This window comes from Mauremys mutica, chromosome 9 (assembly GCF_020497125.1).
Source record: "Mauremys mutica isolate MM-2020 ecotype Southern chromosome 9, ASM2049712v1, whole genome shotgun sequence".
Lineage (NCBI taxonomy): Eukaryota > Metazoa > Chordata > Testudines > Geoemydidae > Mauremys > Mauremys mutica.
The window spans coordinates 63,101,439-63,123,972 of NC_059080.1; the positions used below are offsets into that span (position 1 = coordinate 63,101,439).

A 22,534-nucleotide genomic window follows, 5' to 3' on the forward strand; every position below is an offset into this window, starting at 1 on the left:
CTACGGGGGGTAAGTCAACCTAAGTTGCGCAACTGTAACTATGTGAATAACGTAGCTGGAGTCGACGTAGCTTAGGTCGACTTACTGTGGTGTCTACACCACGCTGCATTGACGGGAGACACTCTCCCGTTGACTTCCCTTACTCTTCTCATTCTGGTGAAGTACTGAGTCAATGGGAGAAAGCTCTGCGGTCAATTTAGCAGGTCTTTACTAAACCTGCTAAATCGACCCCTGGTGCATCGATCACCGCAGCATGGATCCCCAGTAAGTGTAGATGCCCTAAGTGGGGAGGAAAGACATTTCCTTTCTTTGGGATGAGGACACTGTCAGCCTCTTCTTGGAAGGGAAGGACATGAACCTTGTTCCCAGAATGGCAGTATACTGAGGTGTTAATGGGTTGCCAGACTAGACTATAATTGGGCCATTCTAAAAGAGTTTATCTAATTGTTTGTATGTATTATTTTACTTGGGGGATCCTTGTGTGGGAAATAATGTGTTCTTAGACCATTTTTGAGTCTGAGTCCTTTCTTCTCTTGTAAAAAAGTAGAATGCAATTCCCTCCCCCCCGCAATAATACTTTTACAGCGGAACAATTACCATTACTTACCTCATTTGCTGTAAACAGCCCACTGCATACTCTCTCACATACTGGTCCGGATAATTGAAATCCAGCAACTCTAATGCTTCTCTAGGAGGCAGTTTTGACCATATTTGAAGAAGAGCCTGAAGCTGTTTTAAAAACAATATCATCTACAGTCAGTTACCTGTTCAATACATAGCTGAGAAATCAGATGGACAGATTTTCCTGATGATAATTATTTGGAAGAAGATTATGGGGCTAACTGGTTCAAAACCCAGGAAAACAACTTTTTGAAAAATTTCCCATTTTTCAGCTGTTCTTCTGGGGTTCTTTTGGTGGAGTTTTGTTTTCTGAAAACCTGGTTTTCAGTAAGTAAACAGTGGTTTTAGCAAACAAAAAAATCAGATAACTAAAAATAAGATAAATGTTCTAAATGATTTCAGTAAAAATTTTTTGTAAAGTTTTGTGGAAAATTTCTTGAAAACATGAAAATTTTGAAGAAAAAGAAAAACTTTTTGTGAAAAATTAAGTGTTTTGGGGCGGGGGGTGGACGGACAAAAAAGCTTTTCAGATTATACATTTTGGCCCGTTCAAATTATGCAGCACATCTTTGGATGTAATCTGACTGCTCTGTACTAATGTCATTTTGGCTGCGAGTATAAGTGACCCAGGGAAGAACACCACAGTGAAGGATGATCCTGTAATGGTGTGCAGATGACCTGGGTACTCAAATTCCATACACACACCCTGCTACCAGCATAGTGGGAAAAGGAAGCTATAGCCCATAGACCTAAAGCTACAGAACGTGGTTAATGAAAAGAGGGCATGGTCTGGATCCTGGGTTAGATTTTCACCCCCTAAAATGATCAGAGTAGCATTCAGTCTAACAGACCACAAGAAAGAAAAAATATGCACACCACCACAAAGATCAGGGCAGTACAAATGAAAGCTTTAACCCAACTCAAAACATACCCCTTGACTTCGGTTCTGTACATTTTAGCTGTACATTTTAGCTGACCCTACAAGTTTAAATTAGTTATCCAGTAAGGTACACAACTTTCCTGAGGGCTGCTTTTGTTAAAAATATACACTTCATCATTATAAACTTCATAGTAGTGTCTAAAGGTCCCAAATGTGGGATCAGGACCCCACTGTGCTAGGCACTGTATATATACTCAGTAAAAAACTGTCACCTGCTCCACAAATATCAGTGGGAGAAAAGGAATATAGATCCCCATTAAAGCTCAGGAACAGACAGATTAATCAACTTGCCCAAAGTCACATAAGAAGCCTGTGACATCACTGGGAGTTGATTCCAGCTGCCTTAACCACAAGACTATCCTCCTTCCCTAATTCATGCTACAGCTGCAGAATTGATCTAAACTGCTACATGCCTGCAAACAGAAGCATTATTTCTCAAACTGGTTAAGGGGCATGTATTTCTATAATTTGAAAATATGAAATATTTATTAAAATAGCAAAAGTTGATCTACTTCTAGCTCACAGTCACCTGTAACACTATGAGTGATTAGTAAAATTAGTGAAGTTTTACTGCCTTTGTTATTTTTATCCCTTATGGTAGATCTAGCCCTGACCAAGTATATATGAATAAAGATCTGTTAGTACAAGAAACACTAGAGCACATATTAGAATAATTGAGGAAATAGATCTATAAAAGTCTCTGAAAAGAAGTGATCATATTATCAGAACACTGTTTTGCTTTTATTAAATTAAAATATAAGTACTTTTAAAATTAATCTGCCACCTGAAAATACCTTTTCTAATGCATATATCCATGTAGTAGTGAGACAGTAGGCCTTGTCAGTATTAAATCAGCAACCCAGCGGGGATCTAAATGGGATATCAACATTACATTTTTTTAAATTTATTTTTATTTATTTATTTATTTTTACTTTTCTTTAGTGGTAAGCAGCATCTATACTAAAAAACCCTTCCTGTTAGTAGGAGAATACAAATATTTCACAATGAAAAGGACTACTTATTCGGTAAATGCTGAATGATGAAAGTAATTTACATGTTCTCGCTCCGATTAGTGAATCCGTTTATCCACAAAGTGAGATTTCCACTTTCCACTGCATGTCAGATCAGAGCTGAATGGTTTCACTCAAATATGCCAAATGTGCACTTATTTTGTAATGTTAATTACTATCCAAGGCCATCATTTAAAATTTAAGTGGCCACATTCCATGCTGATTTATATCCTGTGCAATCTCATTGACAGGGTTGCCGGGGCTGCACATCAATTAAAAAAAAATTAGCTCAAATGCCCATGTTACAATCCCTGAGGAAAAAAAATCAATGTTTCAGTCAGTGAGGTTATTTTCAGTAACACAGACTGATGAGAAGAATTGATATTTGTAGGTTTCAGAATGATTGAAAGATAGTACAAAAATTATCTGGAATATAAATACTGCTTTGCCACAGAAATATATATTCAAACTACCTGATGTACCAGATATTCAGCCCAGAGATGGGAATATCCAGTCATACTATTTCCCTCCGTCAGGGAGCAGCACGACACAGGAGCTGAAGTACCACAACCACTTGTGCTGGAACTCTAAAAATATAGTGATGCTGACACACCAAAGCAAGTGCTGAGCACCAACAAACACAGGTACTGAAGCATTGACAACATAGGCATCTCATCACTTAAACACCAAAACAAATATGCCAGAGCACCAGTGCAGGTGCTGAACCATCAAAAACACAGAGACCTACATGTTGAAGCAGATAAAAATCCCAGATGCTGATATGTCATGTCTGAATGTTGATCTCAATGGTACCTCTGAAAATCAGGACACTTATTAAAATGTATAAATATGGTTTTAGGTGCTCAATTTTAAGCAACTAAGTTTGAAAATTATAGCCCTATACTACCCAAATCTTAGCTTAAGCAATAATTTAAAATATTTATTTCCTACAGCTTAGACTAGGACTGCATTAAATTGTTAAAATTAAAGACAATGGGTATTAAAGCAGGAAATGTTAACTGATGTGACCTTAGAGGAAGCAAGAGCTAGATGACTTGTGAAAGAGCCAAGAAAATTCCAAAAATACAGCCTGCTCTTGTTTACATTCCTCCTCTGAATCTGCATGAGGAGGGAAGTGTAGGCCAACTAGCTCAATGTCCCAGGTGAGCATCTGCTGATCAAAATGTGAAGGTCAAAGGACATCAGACGTACTAGTCACATCTGGATAATTTTTCCTTTCTTAAATCCATTTTTAAAAAACACATCTGCAGAACTATCAGGACTATGGGGAAGTTTATTTGGAAGTTTTCCAAACATTTAAGAATCCTTACATCTACAGTACTGGATTTTTATTTAAATGTGCTCTTTTCAATATCAACCATGTTCAAAAATACAAAACAAAACAAATCAGTTCATGAAAACTAAATGAGATTAAGCACTCATTCCTGTGTCAGAAAGGCTATATTCACACTGCAGCTGGGAGGTGTGATTCCTAGTGCGGGTAGACAGACTCGTGCTAGCTCAGCTTGAGGTAGCACACTAAAATAGCTGTGTGGAGGTTGTAGAACTGGCAGTAGCTCATGCTACCAGCCCAAGCTCAGACCCAGGGAGTTGAGCAGGCTTGGACTTGGGCAGCTAGCCTGAGCCACCGGCCGTTCCGCAACATCCGCACTGGCACACTAGCTCAACTCCAGCCAGTGAGAGTCTATCTACCTCTTGTTGGGAATCACACCTCCCTGCTGCATTGTAGACATGCCTTAGAATCTCACATACATGAAGACTATACCAGGAGCATTACACCAAGAAGTGAGGATTCTCAACTCTCAGTGCTGCTAAGGTTCTAGAAGAGATACAAAAAAGGATTGAATGACACCTGAAATCTGATTGGTCTTTATATAGATTTGAAACTCTGGCTTTTCACTAGTCAATGAACATATGCACCAAGAATTCTTTCCAAGTGAGACTTCTTTACCACATTAAGCAATACGGTTGAATTAAAAACTCTATATTTTTATTTAAAATTGTTTGACATTTCAAAATACCCAATTGAGTTGTCTTTTTTTTATCTCCTCCCAAAGGGTGACATCCTACTGAGAGTGGATGGGTCAACTTGGATGATCTGTTTAATAAGATCTGGCGTTTGCTTTCCACACACATTCTCTACAAATCCCTCACTTAACCAAGTTCTCCCATCCTGCTGCTGGGCCAAGGAAAGAGCCTTTGGTATTCACGAGGCACCTCAGCAACAATAAGGGCAATTACTTGGACAAATTCATTCTAGATGACTGTTCTGCTGTAACAGTTACAAGAATGTAGTATGTAAAAGAAATAGTAAAATTAAATTACATTATTTTCTGAGAGTTGCTGTTGGTGTACAGTATTTTATTTGCTATTTTCAGAACATCTAAAATAATTTATTACAGTAAGATGTTCTGCTGTTAACAATATTACACAATTTCTTGAGACTAGATTCTGACTGCAAATAGCAAAATTTAAAAAAAAACCCAGAAAAATAGTTTTGATCACATTTAGTGACAACTGCTGTTAAAAATCTTCTTTGCACCACGTCAGACTCAGTGCAATGTTTGTTGCCAGTAAAAGACATTATTCAAACATCTAATGCCAAGAAATTACTGTATTTTACACAGCGGGAATTAGTTGATGCTTTTGTGATGGTCCTTGGCCATAACGTAACATTTATTTTAAAATTGGCGAACATTAACTACTATAAGATACAACTTTTGAGGTACGGTAGAACCTCTAATTTTTGGAATTCATACAAAAGTGGCAGTCTCTCCCCTTTAACAGATTTAATAATATAGGCCAGTAATGAGGAATCATGAGTAATACTTTATTACTTTTGTAAAATATACTACAGTATATTTATTAACACATTAATTATTATAACCAATATTACTAAACTACAACTGTGAAATTAAATAAGCTAAATACATTTTGGGATGCATTACTTGTCCTTTTTTATTTGAATTATTTTCCAAAACTCAATTCAGGAGACTAAATTTGACAATGTCCTTTTAATATCAATCAACAAATTGGAAATTCAGATGTTCATCCAAAATGCTTCAGTATTTTTTTTTAAATGTGCTTCACAAAGAGAGCGTGTGGGGTATTAGTATTTGCAATATTGCTAGTATTTGTAACCTACAAATACCTCTTATCTTTATTTTGTACAAATACATTTACTGTGTATAGCTCTGGAAGTCTTATATGCACAAAACGCTCTTTAGATAAAGAAGCCTTCTTAAAATACATTGTGTATGCAAAAAGAACAGAAGTACTTGTGGCACCTTAGAGACTAACACATTTATTTCAGCATAAGCTTTCGTGAGCTACAGCTCACTTCTTTGGATGCATAGAATGGAACACACAGACAGGAGATATTTATACATACAGAGAACATGAAAAGGTGGAAGTATGCATACCAACAGGAAGAGTGTGTATGCAATTTGAGTGAAACTGAGCTGAGTGCAGAGGGACCACACAAGGTCCTGTATACCACATAAATGTGACAAACCTTTAATGAATATCTTATGTGGTGCCCGAGACCTCGCACAGTTCCCCTGTATGGGATCTATTACAACCTAATCGAGTAAGGGTCCTGTTCAAACAACTGTTTCATTTTTAATCCAAATTGAAGTTATATTATCCTGAAAAGAGATTTTTAATAATTATTTTTCTATTTTTCCATTCAGTGCAAGGTCCCTACTACATGTCTGAGGCAGTGCACAAGGTCTGTACAAACATGTAACAAACATTCATGAATGCCACACAACATTCTTTTATGGGCCAAATGTGAATTATAATTTATAAAACTCATTTAGCCACTACCACAGGGCTAACTCTCCCACCTTTTCACCACTGAGAGGCCCTATCCAAAGCAGATCAATATGATTCTGCTGCATTGGGGATAGGGTGGCAGGATTCTGGGACTACGTGCAGGGGAGCCCTTGACTTCTGCATGCCAACAAGCTCAGCTCTTTATCACTGACCCAGCATAAAAGGAAAGCACGGGAATGAGAGAAATACTAACAGACACACAGCTCTGTGGATTTCAGAGCCATTTCTCTTCATGGAAATGTGCTTCAAGTGTTGTGGATGCTATTGCAGCCACAGAGTATGGCATGGAGGATTCCTTCCTCCCACTCCAGGGGACTCCACTGAGCCAAGCCTGATTTAAGACTGGCATGGGGGACAGAATCTGCTCTTTATTTCTTATTCTTAATATAAACACATAACAGAGTAATAACAAAAAATATACATATTTCACAGCAAAGTATGCCCCTGCTTCTGCAAACACTTGCCCAGTGAGCAACTTTAGGCACATGAGAACTCCCATTGAATTAAATGGAACTATTCACGCGGATGAATGCTTGCAGGAAACAACATCTTAAACATTTTAGAATAGAAAAAATGGTTACCTACCTTTTGTAACTGTTGTTCTTCGAGATGTGTTGCTCACGCCCATTCCATTCTAGGTGTACATGCACCCACATGTGCAGTCGTCGGAGATTTTTGCCTTAACGGTATCTGTAGGGCCCTTTTGGAGGTGGGAGGGATGGATGATGGGGTTTTCCAGAGGGCCTTGACAATTTTCAGGACCCTGTCATGCACTGGTAGTGCCGGAGTAGAGGCTGAGAAGATATTGAACAAGGTGTCCGCTTGCTCTGCCATCTCCTCCCCCATCCCCTCCACCTCTAGGCCCAAGTTCTTGGCCACCGTCGAAGCAGGGCCTTGTGTTCCTTAAAATCATCCAGCCGGCTGGCCCCTTGAGGGTCCCATGACCGCCTCATCCAGGGATGAGAACAACGACTGTACCGCTGGGGTAGGCTCTGGGTCATCATCCCTCATGGGGTAGGGGATTTTTGGGGTGGGTTCTGTCTCCTCTGGCCCGACCTCTGAGCGGGTCTCATGCACGGAGCCCGGTACCGCCAGTTGCTCCGAGGCAGCGGCAGATGAGTGGTGTGAAAGGGGCATCATCATCACCAGCATGTCCCATGCACTCCAATAAGGCCAATGTGCTGGCCACTGGCCATGCTGCCAAGGCGGCGCCATAGATGCTGATGCGGCATCAGGTGCCCATTCACACCGGTGGAGTCTTGGCGGAGGGCTGAATTGCCTTTCTGTGCCGGAGGCAGCTGCTGTGGGGGTCACTTACAGGCATAGGCCTATTACAGTCTACACAGGGCTTAAACCCCAGAGACCAGGGCATGCCCCACCTAGGGCAAAGTCCCCACTGGACTCTTACCTTCTGACTCCTAACTACACTTAACACCTACTTAACCCTGACTACTATAAACCACTATTTACAAGACCCTAAGGCTCAAAGTCAGAAGAGACAAAACCGCTAGCCCTTGCTATGCAAGGAAAGGTGCTCCAACTAACCATCATGGGAGGTAAGAAGGAACTGAGAGGTCATAGGGTTGGTGGCGCCTGATATACCAATGCATAAGCATGGTACTCAAGGGGGTACCACAGCTGGACCTACAGATACCGCTAAGGCTAAATCTCCAATGACTGTGCATGTGGGCATGCGCACACCTAGAACAGAATGGACATGAGCAAGCACTTGAAGAAGAGTTTTGTCTTCCTCACAAATATAGGTTACTAATGTTGCCAAATACATTACCGTATTTATCGGCGTATAACACGCACTTTTTTCCCCTGAAAATAGGGGGCAAATGATGTGTGCGTGTTATACGCCGATATAACCTTAAGAAGCCCCCCAGCGGCGCGGAGCGCCGCCCTAGCCCCTGCCCCCCCGCCCGAGCCCCCACCCCCCGAGACCCGAGCAGCGCGGGCCCGAGCCCCCCCCGCCCCGGCTCACAGCGCAGCAGCCGCATGGCTCCGGAGGGGGCTGAGCTCTTTCCCGCTCAGAGCCACGTGGGGAGGGGGCGGGGCCGCAAACTCCAGGCTCAGGTCAGCTGCCTCTGCTGGGCCCGGAGCTTTATTTGAAATTTACCGGTAAGTTTTTTTCCTGAAATTTCCCCCTTAAAATGAAGGTGCGTGTTATACGCCTGTGCGTGTTATACGCCGATAAATACGGTACTCAATTGCCAAATCATCCTCTTCTCTACATTAGCAAAAAGAAATACCACATTCCTTCCGGAAAGTGCACATTAAGATACATGATAAATGGCTAAAATACACAACGTTATCTATATTATCTTAGGCATTTTATTTTAAAATATTTTTAAAATGAAGTGCCATAATGTCATTTAATCTATTTTTCTCTAATCTTTATTTCCAAATAAAAAACCTATTCTAAGTAATGTGGACCTGTCAATTCATTTCCTACAATTGTTTAGTCATTGACTTGTGGTGAGCGTACCCCAAAGCCCCTTCCTTACATTCTCATCTTTATGGGTAAATATATACCAGTTTAAATATTCTTAACATACTAAATAAAAACAAATCAAAAGCTTAAGTGAACAGTAGATGTGCAAGAGCATATTGGAATGAATAAACAATGTGAGAGAATTCATATGTACAAAAGAATGCAAGAGGGTGAAGAATGAGTGGGTGATGCATATGACTAGTCTCGAGTTCACTGCTGTAAACCATTCAACTGCAAGTTTAGAGGGTGAAAATCAAATTACTTTAATAGCTTCAAGAGTAACTTAAGGCATGTTGGAAAGAAGGATATAATGGAAGAAAATAGATCTTCCAGAATAGTGCATATGTTCTCCTTAGCCTCTTTGCTACCTAGACCCTGGGACAACATTTTAACTGGACTGTCCAATCAAAAGGGCCGCACGATGAGTAAAGTCGACAGAAGTTGGTGATGGTGGTGAGGGGAAGGGGGTTTCCACATAGTGGATGAATGGGTTTCCCAGTCTCCTAAAAAAGGTTACAAGTTTTATAGTTAGTAAGTGGAGGAGTACCAGATTCGATTCAGATACTATTTGGAACACATGTTTATACTGTGATCATTATGCTCCATAAAACATAGTTGATTTTTAGCACAAACATTTTAAAGGTAAATAGTTTCTCTTTCAAATAATTAGTATGGTAGGTTAGTATGATAACTTACTATAATACTGCCAATTATATCCACAGATGACAGATACAATCTTAGTGTGATGGTCTCTAAAATCACAAATGCCATTCAATGCATGGCTCCAGTAACAGTAAATTTTAAATTAAAGCAAGCAGACATACTGCAGCAAGCATCTGGTTCTCTGTTAGTGTGTTGGATCTGTTAAAGCTGTCTGGGTCTGTATAGTTTTGCCCTGCCCACTGCAATAGTAAGCTTTTTTGAGTACACAGAAGGTCTAGGCAAAATTCCCCAAAAAATATAGAAATCCATTATTTTTGCTACATTTACACTTTTAAATCAGTCTGAGAAACAGAAATATTATGACGACTATGAAATCCATATACTTTTCCTATACAAAGTTACAAACATTGTTCCACAACTTAAAAATTTCAATGGCCTACAGCTATCTAGCTATTACTAGATAGCTCCATAACAGAGGAGTACCTCACATTATAATCACCTCAGAAAAATAAACATTTCATTCAGAAACCAGAATTCCACAAGTATCAGTTCATTTCAATAACTCAGAGGATATAGCAACTGAATTCAGGACAATTATATACTCCACTAATATTAAACACTGACAAAGTATAGTTTTTTAGTCATGAATCCAGTTGTGTATTGCTATGCAAATTGAGGAGAGTCATTCTAAAGCTATCACACACATTTCTACCAATTTTCAACAAGCATTACAGGACTAGGATTCTATTTGGGATGATGTGAAAAATGTAGACATATGAATTACAGTAATAAAATAGACTCGTATACCTATATATCTGGTACATTGCGTCATCCTCATTTTAGTTTCAATCTGTTTGGCAAAATGCAATCTTAGTTTGATATTAACATCAAAACTTGAAGCCCCTAATTATCTCTATAGCAGCTTTAGGAACAGCTTACTCAAGCAAGTAGTCTCACTGAAGTGAGTGACACTATACTTTGTAGCAAGATATTTAATTGAAAATTAATTGTTCTCTTCAATAACTATATATTAGCTGGTTTGAACCATCAGTTTTTCCACAAAGTTCCAAAGGTTTTACCATCTGAAAAAGTACAGTCAATCTGAATCTAAGTTTTTGGACTTGCAGGTCCTAATCAAGGCCCTGATCCTGGAAATGCTTAGGCACATGCTCAAAGTTGACCAGATGTATGTTTTTAGGATCACGGCCTAAAATTGGGACATGGAGCGAACTAAAGAAACTATGGAGGGGAATAGAACAATTTAACTGTGTCAATCTTATTTCTCTTTTGCATCCTTGGGCTTGTCTACCACTCTCCTTTCCAGTCGGTGGTGGATTATGGAGACATCCTCTTAGAAGTAATTTGAAAGCGTTGTCAACTCAGAGGGGATTCAAGCACACACTCTGCCTGAAGTTTTTTGAGAAAAAAGTGCTTGGAAACTGGTTTTTCATGTTTAACTTTTAAATTAGTATTAAAATCTGGCTCGAGACATAGGTTCTTTGAAAGCAAAAGAGTTATGGCCCAGGTCCACAAAGGTATTTAGGCTCCCAACCTCCACTGAAATCAATGGCCTAAATGCCTATTTTTATAAACCAAAGTTTAGCACAACACTTCAATGTTTCTGTGTACAAGAAAAATTTTGCTCATGATTTGCCTGCCATATTTTTACATTGCCTTTGCCATTTGCCTTACCTGAGCAACATCTTCAAGTTTGTTCCATTTTATAGACAGCAGCAGTTTTGGCAGTGATTGTGGGAAATTCTCACGACAGTCATACCGCAAAGTCCATATAAGATCCATTTCATTTTCGCATAGTTGAGTCAAGGGGTCCCTTTCCATGATTTCTTTTATTTCAATATAGAACTTTTTGCCACCTCGACCCTAGGTAAATTAAAGTTAGCAAAAGTATGTTAAAGAATCACCAAATTTATGTTATACTGGACGTAGACTGACTAGCTTGCTCTAATAGTCTATGATAAAGCTATATTAGGAAAATAGTAGTATTAAGTGAACTGGATTCATTTCTTAGATTACAGTGGGATGATTATCAGGCTTTTACTTCAGACCTCAAATTTCTGGTGATGGTAGAACATATTTATACAGCAGAATCTAAATTAAATTTACAAAATTATTTGAAAAAAGTTATACTTCTGCATAAATAACACTAGATGGCGATATTGCTGTTTTCCCATTTAAATTGGGGAATTCTTGTTTTGACAGCAAGTACTTTTCCCATTTATTTGTCAGCTAAATATTGTCATGGCAGTGTAAGGGTAAAAGTCAAATTAAAATCAAATGTTAAGGATGCACTTCCAACTATAACAAAAAAAGACTGGTTTTGTATGTAAATACTAACACACATTATGTTTTCTAATACAGATTTGTTTTATTCTCACAATTCTCATTTTAACGCAGAATCAAAAGAAATGTAGGGCAGGAAGGGACCTTTAGAAGTCATCTACTTTCTGCCAGCACTGAGGCAGAATTAAGTATACACAGACCATCCCTGAGAGGTGTTTTTCTGACCTGTTCTAATCCTCTAATGACAGGGATTCCATAACCTCCCTAGGTGACTTGTTCCAGTGCTTAACTATCCTATGTCAATTATTATAACAGGTTAAAAGTTAACATAACTTTGATTACTAGAACTTGGAAATTAACATTACTTTTAAAAATTAGGTTTACTAAGAACGAATCTTCATTTAAAAGACACGCTGGTCAGAGGATGCATCCTTACTATGCAAACTGCAAGGAAAGAAATAAAGCTGACCAACATAATTTGAAAGCCATATAGACACATAATTAAATGTAATAGATGTTCCTGCTTCTAGACAAAGATGTACTCTATGCAGAGACGTTGATAATCTATTTTCACTGTGTATTATATGAAGCTCTGAAGCAACCTGAAAACTTGAGCAATTAGTATGGAAACTTCCTTGGATCTTGTGAAATTAAAAAAAAAACTGAATCTGCTCTAAAGTGGTATTCTTTTTGTATGAAAACCTTTTTCCTTCCTTGTAAAAGTTCAGTTAAAATTATAGGCCAAATTGAAGACAATATTGTTTATGTATCATAAACAATTTCACTTCATAGTAACATTCTGTAGAGAGTTCCTAGTTGACAAAATAATTCAAATGCTACACACATTACTACTTTCAAATTTAGCTCTTACTAGACAGGATGAGTGCCTGAGCCTTGCATTGTGCTGAAAAGTAAATATCTTCAAGCAAAAATATCATTTAAGAATAAATTGTTTAAGATAATAGACTTAAAATAGCTGGTGTAACTGAAATGTTTGTTTAGTGAGCTAAGAAAATTATGTACTTTGTTCTTATGTCAAAATATACAGTAAATGAGAAAGTCTTGAAAATAAAGTGATTTTGTAACTGAAAGCTTTATTCAAGAAAGCTGTTTTCATGTTCCTAAAAGATAATAAATAAAAGGTCTTGATTACAAATAATGTCAAGCTGACATTCTACTGTGTAAGTGGTAATCTCATTTACATATTCAGTTACTTGTAACAGAACAAGTTATGAGTTTTCAGTGTTTCGGAACACTGCATAATGTTTAAAGTGCTCTATTCAGTGTTATTTATACTTGATGTACTTGTTGACAAACATCTGTATTCTAAAACATCAGACAGTTCTTACTGTAGATCAGTAAGTAGAACAGATACTTTCCAGTAGCAGACTGGAGAACTAGCAGGATTGTAGTTTTCTGTATTTTTTTTATTTTTTCCCTCAACATTAGGTGGGTATGTATTAAGAAAGCAATTTCAAGTTAAAGACTTCATATAAAAAGTACAACCTCTGTTCCAGAACTGTTCACCTCCTTCAGAAGATCAACTATCTCCACTCCATGGGTATACAAAAAATTAAGGAATTTATTGTTGTCAAAGATCAATCCAGCTCAAAAATGGTCATTATTGGGAAGCTTCTGACAACCAGACAGATTATCTTGCTACAACTAACTATTAATTAAATTTGTATGCTGTATGAAACCAAATTTCAGACATAGATGAGGTATAATCCATAAAATATATTCAGCCACAGCATCCCTTGTCCACTCTGTAGCCTGACTAGTGTCCAATACAGAAAATATATGCTTGATTTGAAGGAAATGCTAAGGCCCACAAAAGTGGGTGGTCATTTAAAAACAAACAAACAACCTAAAAAACCCAGAGGGTTTTAATGTTACCTGAATACATATATTTATTTTCTATTAGAATAATATAAGCATAAAGTGTCAGAGAAATAGGATATTGGGATTTTCTAATTTTGAAGATGCTATTTTCAGGTTGGATACTTACTGCCATGCCAGCATTCTCACTGCTTTTTGCAATCTCAGCCGCCTTTTCAAGTATCTGAAAAAGGATAATAGTTTAAGTTTAAGATTGAAATAAAGAACTGGACTACATTTTGAAGGAAAAATGTTATAAATGTGAAGTGGGGAAACAATACAGCAGAAGTTCTCTCTTTAGTTACAGAACTGATTATTTACCCATATTTATTAATTCTTTATACTGTATGTGTGGTATACAAATGTGTTTATGTATGATGTTACATCACAACCTTATGTGTATTATTACTCTTCCATAAAATGTCTTCTTATGAATATAGATAGCTAATTTAATAAAATAGATTCTGGTCTAGAAAATGCACAAAGAAGTGCTACATACCAGCTGCCCATGTGAAGAATGCAAGTACTAGTGGAATGCACCTAAAGCAAAAGGATTTCTCAAGCAATTTGGTGTTCTCTTAAGATGTCATCCTTGCATAAATGTATGTTCTTTGGTTCCACTTCAGGGCATGTAAGTACAATATTTTCCCCTCATCTTTACAATTATACATGTGAATTAAATCTGTGAAAAGCTGCAAGTTAACATTCTTGGAGACTGATGCCCGCTATCTATCCACAAAACACATCTTCTATAATGTCAGCTTCCCTACACTGTCCCTTCAGTAATCTGATGGGTACTTCAATTTCCATGACCATCCAATTTTTGGTGGCTGTGCTCAGTACCTCCAAAATTATTGTCAAGTAGCATCCATTGTATGAGATGTTCTATGATTTAGATACATATCCCCAGAGGTGAAAGTAAGCTGGTCCAGTCCAGTCCGGCATAGCAGCAAGAGCTGGTATGCCATGCCAGACCGGACCAGCTTCCCAGGCTGGAGATTTAAAGGGCCTAGGGCTCCCTGCAGCGGCCAGAGCACCTGGCCCTTTAAATCACCGCTGGAGCCCCACTGCCACTACCCCAGTAGCTCGGGGGTGATTTAAAGGCCCCGGGGCTCCCAGCCTCTTTAAAGGCCCCGCCTCTTCCAGTTGAGGCTACGCCCCTGCTTAGGACTCCAGCGTACCGGTAAATCCTTTAATTTACTTTCACCCCGCCTAGTCCACTGCAAATTAGATTGAGACCTACAACCTATTTTGCATAGTTCGCTGAACATACAGTAACATTTGGTTTTTACTGACCTGGGCTGGATTTGAATCAACAGCACTTATTCCTTTAGAAATATCCTGAGCCATTCTGCACCCAAGCATGAACAGTACTTTGAAAGTTCAGATATCTAGAAATAGCACCATGAAGGTGGCAGCCCTGAGCCAGGGGAAGGAGATAGTGGATCATGTCCTGCCCAACATATATATATCTATCTATATATTTTTTACTTAAAGCCACAAAAGCTTTGGTTGACGCACCTCAGTGGAACAATGCACATAACTATAAGCAGGTAACTTATCCTCTCTAGGTTATTTAATAGTTCTCCATAGACAGTATTCAGTATAAGAAAGCTGTGTATTCAAACCAGATGTTTTTCATGTTTAATATCTAAAAATTACTTCAGCAATCAGCTTATAGTAGCAATCAAATACACATCACAAATCAAATACAAATTAACATCCACTGTACAATGATTATAGGTGGAGTCAGTAGCAATGCCTATAGTTAAGGCTGCCTGATGCTTTCTATTATAAGATTCTGTTTTCAGTTGCATGCAACTTTTTCCAAATTGTTTTGGTTGAAATTTTCTGCAGTGGGTCTCTGCCTGACATTGAGTTTTTTGTTTTGAAAGTTTCAGCAAAAATGATTCAGCCATTTCTCAGAGTGAAATTAAGAGGAAAATACATCTTTGGTCATGTTAAAAATATTTTTATCATTTTATTGAGAAGCTCTTGCACCTTCATGCTTTGGGGGTGGTCTTGGAATATGGCAGGCATGGGCCTTTTTCTGCTTCTATGGAAAACCTCCCACTCTAATTATAAACCTTTGGAAATAAAATCTCAGTTTTCACATGCTCAGTAGAGCCTTGTTACAGTTTAGCAGCTAACTTCTCCAAAGGTTTTATCTGTACTGAGCAAACTCTGGCCTAGTGCTGCAATGGCAGGACATTACCTATAATTGTTGCTCTTGGCAGTCACAAGGCTATTCTGATTCAAATGCAGACAGGACAGGAGCCAGACAGAGGCTGGCAACAGCAGAGAGAGTAAGTAGTTTGGAACAAAGAGTTGGGAGAGGGGAGAAAATGGAATAGGAGCTGATGTAGGGAATGGAAGCCAGAATGATAAAGGGAAAAAAAAGGAGAAGATTGAGATAATACAAAGAGCCAGTCGAGGGGGGTGGGGGGCGGCAATGGATGAACCAGTGCCGTTTAGTGAAGGAAGTCCTTATCTGTTGAGTCCCTGCCTCTTTTGTTGCAGAAATTGGAAGGGATCTAGTGAAGGAGGCAGGAGTTTGCAGGAAGAGAAAAGCATGGTCTTATGGTTAAGGCTGCTGAATGCTGCCCTGGAGAACTGGATTCTATCTCTATCTCTGCCACTGAGTTATGATGTGATTCTCAACCAGTCACATACTACAAAACTTTCACAGGTGGCCACTGTGTTCCCTCCATTTTCTGGACACTTGGGTCTAATTTGCAGAAGTGCTAAGCATGTACAATGGCTACTGTGTTCAATGGGGGCTCTGCTCTGAATATATAAAGTGCCATAAAATGCTTAAGTGCTCTGAAAATCAGGTCCTAGGCATCTAAAATTGGGCAGTCAAAATTAGTGCATACTTTTGACCTTACTCTCTCTCGCTGTCCTTAGGTCCCCATTTGTAAAATGGGGATAATACTACCTCCTCACCTCACAGGAGTGTTGTGAAAAGAAATTCATCAGTTTTTGTGAAGCACTCATAATACAGTGATGAGTGCTAAAGAAGAGCCTATGAAGAAATTAATAATTTTGTCCTCATAGCAGGACTTGAGCAGTGTGCAATAAATAAGCCATGATGTCACATTTGAACAATGAGGATAAAAGAAATATCAAATTGTCATTCATTGAGCACTGTCCATTCTGTGAACTGAATAAGGAAGGGGCCCGGTGGAAATAGTAGTATGTGATAACGGAATGAAAGACTGTATTAATGTGTATGCATAACAGGGCTGAATTCAAGCAGCACAGCCAATCTTCTTAATTCTGGCATTTCCTATCTTTTGAGCACTTGACTTTGCAACCTTAACATGCTTTTAATGCAATTTGTGAGTAATTTCAGCTATAAACTCCACCACAATACAATAAATAAAACACAAGATACAATCATCTCAAGTAAAGTGGTGAGAGCTTGACTTCCTAGCACAGAAATAGATCTTAGAGAGCAGATGAGGCAAATCTGGATTAGTGTTGTGGCTCACGACTCAGTTTCAGTGGACTTCTGAATTAATTCTACTTAAATACAGTCTAACATTTACAGCAGGCACACGATTAACAACATTAAATAATTAGCTGCTGCTTCAGTGAAGATGGCTAAAGTGAAGTATCAATTTGCATCTATAATGAGGGTCTTTGTATATTCTACTAACAGGTGGACTGATGCTATGATCTTTATATCATTTTTAGATATAAATATATTTAAGATATAAATAAAAGAGAGAGAGAGAGAGTTAGATCCTGAAGATGAAACTGAGACTCTCAAACCATGATCACGCATCTAATTTTGTCTAATGCCCTCAACCAACACTGAAAACTGGAACAATTAAAACAAATTATGTATTTGCTAAATCTTACTTGCAAATTTAAACAAATATTGAGGGTCCAAATCCTCAGCTGGTATAAAACAGGTAGCTACAAATATAATTTATGCCAGCTGAGGATGTGGCCCATTGTCTCCATCATTTTGGTCCAAAGGGGCCTTCATTCAAAGAGGGGAGTTTTATTCCTTCACAAAAAGATTAATTACTATACCATCCTGATCTCAGCAATTCATCCTAAGCAGCTCTGATCTCAGTTCGTTCTCAATATTGGAACTTAATATGTGAGGCAAAATATTTTGATGCTTCCGGTTTCCCATTGATGTTATAAAACATTACTCAACTCTAGAGAATTAAAAGCAGCAGAATGTTTTGAGCAACCAAGAACCGCCAAAAAAGGACTTGTATCTAAGTTCTCCAATACTGAGTGCTTCCAGTGAACATTTCTTCTACGAGCTGTGAAATCACTTCACATAAAAGCACAAGAATTTCCCCACGTTTGATGTACAGAATTGCTCAGGTACAGTTGAAGAAGAGGATAAAGTTCTCCAACAAGAGTTATGACAGACAGGGGAAGATCATCACACTAAACAACTGTGACTATATAATGTACTGCACTCAATAAAATCCTCTGACCATGTTTATGACAATGTTTGAACATGCCTGAATATTTGAATTTTCAATTGTAAGTAATTAAAAGCACAAAAGAAAAATTGAACACAAAACCAAAAATATTAACTAGTAAAGGTAGTATATATTCTAAATTATCTCAGGAACACAAATACATATGATTTTAAATATTTTTAGAAATGAATGTATACAAGATAATTAACAGAAAAAGAACAAGAATTATAATTAAAAGGTGATAAAATTGTCAAAATATTTTTAAACAAGAGAAATAACTTCTTCAGCAATTGGTAATAAGATTTCCCACTACTCTCAGGAAAATGGTACCAACTGCTTAGTGCTGCGAAACTGCACTTATATTATTATTGTCACCTGGGATCAACTTTATTTGCTGGTTTGTGAATAGACTAGTGTTCTAGTATTTACACTGTAGATGCATCAGCTATACTCTGAACACACACTCACATATACTTCCTGTCCCTAGGCAGATATTCTTGTTTGTATCTGTGACATTGTATAGTACAACTAAAGGTAATTTTGTTCAAGAGCAAACTAAAGAAGTGTTTTAGTATAATAACAGACATAAAAAGTGTATTTCTCCAGAAAAGGACTTTAACTGTTGAAGGGAACAGAAAATGGATAAAATATAGTCTTAAACGTGAAATGTCAGATCCTTTTCAGTCCTGGTTAAGTACAGTTTGATATCACTGAATATGTTTATACTGAGGTTTACAGAAATGCAACTGTGGTATATTATTGTCAAAGGCAGTTGTAATATTAAAAATAGACAGTGTTTTTTCTGACACTCAAAATAACATGCACTAGAAGTGCAGACTGTTTAAAAAATTCTGTTCAACATGTTCTCTAAAGATACTGAAGCCAGAATACTGAGGTTTAGTTATATGTTCCAAGTTTTAGTAACTACAATATGTAAGCTAAAAGGCAGGAAGGGTGGATTTAATCAAAAGCCAGTGTTTAAGGGGAAGAAAGTAAATACCAGATAGCCATTTATATACTAGCATTCATGGCTTCTCTTTATTTAATATATTATATCTTACCTTATCAAAGGGAGGGTAATAAATGGGCAGTTTTGAATATTCTTGAAATTTAATGTGCAAAGCCGTTGCATTTTCAGTGTAAGGATTAGTTCGTACTGTTCCCATTGGATTCAACATTTCTTCAAGTTCATCTAAAATATCAGAACAATTTATGTTATAGAACAAAGTGTCTTTGGATAAGGCAGCAATGCCATGAGAAACTGCTTCCTGTGTTGATTGTAAAAATATACATAGCTGTTCACAGAGGGCCAGATTCTCTCCTACTTTGCAATGAATCTCTGGCACAATCTGTTCCTAATGTCAACATGTCTGATGTCCAAGAGGATCATCCAATGAAAGGAAGACAGGTTAAAGAACCAGCTTGGCTCTTATGACACTTCCACTTGTTACTGTTTCAGAAAATGGAAATTGTCCCTGTAGCATGCCAATCTCTAGCTGCGGTTTCAACCCCGTGGATAGGTTCCCATAACTTTGTCCAAGGGGGAATGATCCAGTATCTAACAGGAGTTCTAAGCCACTGAAGACAAGACTGCCTCGTGTTGCTGAATTGCTTCTCTAATGAAAGAGCAAGATTAATAAGCTCAAAAGGGCATTTTGTCCAGTTTTCCTCACGCAGATGGAAGGTGACTACGATGTGGGGCTTTATGGGAGAGAGCAGCACAAGTCAAGAATGCACAAGGATATCCTTAGGACTTCGGATGTTCTGTTTCTGGTTCTGTCACTTATTTAATGCAAGTCTTTGAGCAATTCACTTCTCTGTACCTCATTTTCCCTACTGACAAAATAGGTATAACAGTTACCTACTTCACAGGTGGGTTGTGAGGTTTAATAAGCTTCTTATAAACACAGATCCTTGGAATAAAAAGGCTCCCCAAAACTTCAGAGGCAGTTACAAGTAGTTGGGATTTACTGACAGAGGCAATTCTATGCACTTCGCATATTCAGCATAAACCACCACATTATAATTCCCATTTTCCACAGAAAAGGTTACTGAATTAAACAAAATAGATGGCCAAATCCTCAGCAGCTATAAACTGGCATATCGCCACGATCCTCAATCAAGCCAAGCAGATTTACCAGCTGCGGATCTAATCCAGAATGAATATCTTTAGCATGATTTTTAAAATAAATATTTAAAAGCTGCTCTTTATTTAAAGAAAAAAAATGTATAAATCAAAATTAATGTAGATTAAGCTCTCTAATTTGCCGGAACAGATTCTCTGTAATATATATGACATGACAATGCAATTAACTCTCAGTCAATAAAAACCACATGGATTGAAATTATTATAATAACGTTTCCTCCACTGAAATATACAGGTTGCTTATAAAACAATATGAAATCTAGATGCCACTCTTCATTCTAACCAAAACAATCATCTGCTTTTTATGGCATAGGAATCTGAACCAACAGAAGCAATGAAAATATAATGGCATCTTAAAGATGGCAAACATTATAAATAGCTAGAAATAATAGTCATTGCCATTTTAAAGGGTCCTTATTCAGTAATGGATAACACTTCAAGGATATAACGGATTTCCAAACTAAACAAGAAACAACCCCAAGAAATTTGGTATTTTTTGAGAGAAGGATTGAAGTTTAACAAACACCAGACTAAGGAGACTGCATAGAATATCAGAAGGAAAACAGAGCTAACTACCGAGGGGACATAGACATATTTTATGCAATAATAATGTTAGCTCTCTCTTTCCCTATTTGGAACAGTGATAATGGCAGCCAAAAACAATTAATATTCCATTATCCTAAATTAATGTTGTTCTTTAGTCTCTTGAGTATGAGTATACAGCAAATCCCAGGATTACAAAATCAAACCTTACCAGGAAATGATGTCCAACTGTGCAGTAAGAGGTCTCCACTCTTCAACTGTCCTTTAAAATCAAAAACCATGGTATTTACCCAGGCTACAGGATAGTGCTGTTGAAGGGAAGACTTTATTGTTTAAATAGAACCTAACAATAAATCTGAAACTTTAAAATGGTAAATGGCATAAAACTAGAAAAATAAAGAGTAAAAAAAAATTGTTCTAGACTAAGACTCTGATTCAGGAAAGCAATTCAGCACATGCTCAACTTTCAGCATGTACCTAAGTCCCATTGTCTTTAGTTCAATAATGAAAGTTAAAGATGTGATTTTCTGGATAGGGTCTAGGAATAAAAACAAAAAACAGAAAACCTATCCTGTTCAGAGCTCAAAAGATGTGAATACAATTTCACAAATACTAATAATTTTTAAAGCTTCAGCTCATTTAAAAAGAGACATTGCCAACTACTTTAAGTTTATGGCCTTTTTCTGTGTGTGGGGAGGGCCAAAAGCTTTTACAAAACCCAATAAGAACAGAATAGTCCCCTGTGTTGGGGAATGTAAACAGCCTTGGTCTGAGTACATGGAAACCAAAAATTGAATAGTAAAATGCAAGAAGTAAACAAAAATGATGTGAAATAAATTAGTTTTTTTTTAAAAATCTTTAACTTTTAATATAAGATGCCGTTAATAATACACATGAAGATTTTAAAATGTGATTTTCACAGTACCCCTTTATTTAAAAAAAATTTGCTAGAATAAAAAGGATAAAGAAAAAATAAACACTAATAATTAACAACAGGAGGGAAAATTATTCTTTTTTGTTTAAATAAGCTCCCTGAGACTAGACAGTTCATAAATAAGTTGCTTTTTTAACTGAGCACTACTTCAATTTAAGGTCACCCATTTTTTTCATTTGTGTTTCATATTTCCAAGGTGAGAAAATAAAATGCCTACAAATACATTGCTTAGTACATTAAGAGGTACGTTACAGGAAAACAAATAAAAACATTACCACTTTTCCAGCTTTCCTGATGGTCTGGTATTTCGAGGGATTAATGGTCTTGGTTGACTTTTTAGTTTTCATTTTATCCATCACAGCATAAACTGCAAAGCACAGCCTAGCCATTCTTGGCAAGTCACAGACATTGATTTCAAATTCCAGTGTTTCATTCCAAACATGTTCACTTCTCCCAGATATTTCTGCACTTACAATTGGCTTACAAAGGAGTTCAGTTCCGTGGAAAAGACCAGCCCTGACATGAACCTGTAATAGAGGTGTGACAGAAAAGTATTCAAAAACATTCCATGAAGCCAGGAATATTACTTAAAAACATAAGACCTAGTTGAAAAAGTTTTTCTTTGAAATGATTCTCTGATGAAAAAAGCCCTTTTCACAAAATCAAAGTTTTCCATGGGAAAATTTCCT

The 22,534-nt window shown here is 37.5% G+C and overlaps 1 protein-coding gene across 6 annotated transcripts in view; it reads right to left on the reverse strand.

The window, feature by feature from the left end:
* PIK3CB (phosphatidylinositol-4,5-bisphosphate 3-kinase catalytic subunit beta) overlaps positions 1–22,534 on the reverse strand; it is a 218,100-nt gene that overhangs the window by 49,447 nt on the left and 146,119 nt on the right. For all 6 annotated transcript variants that reach the window (XM_045030486.1, XM_045030487.1, XM_045030488.1 and 3 more), the window contains 6 exons: positions 22,121–22,372; positions 21,123–21,219; positions 19,284–19,414; positions 13,899–13,952; positions 11,282–11,470; positions 608–729 (listed from right to left, as the gene is read on the reverse strand). In XM_045030486.1, the coding sequence (XP_044886421.1) occupies positions 608–729; positions 11,282–11,470; positions 13,899–13,952; positions 19,284–19,414; positions 21,123–21,219; positions 22,121–22,372 (845 nt within the window). The remainder of the gene's footprint in view (positions 1–607; positions 730–11,281; positions 11,471–13,898; positions 13,953–19,283; positions 19,415–21,122; positions 21,220–22,120; positions 22,373–22,534) is intronic.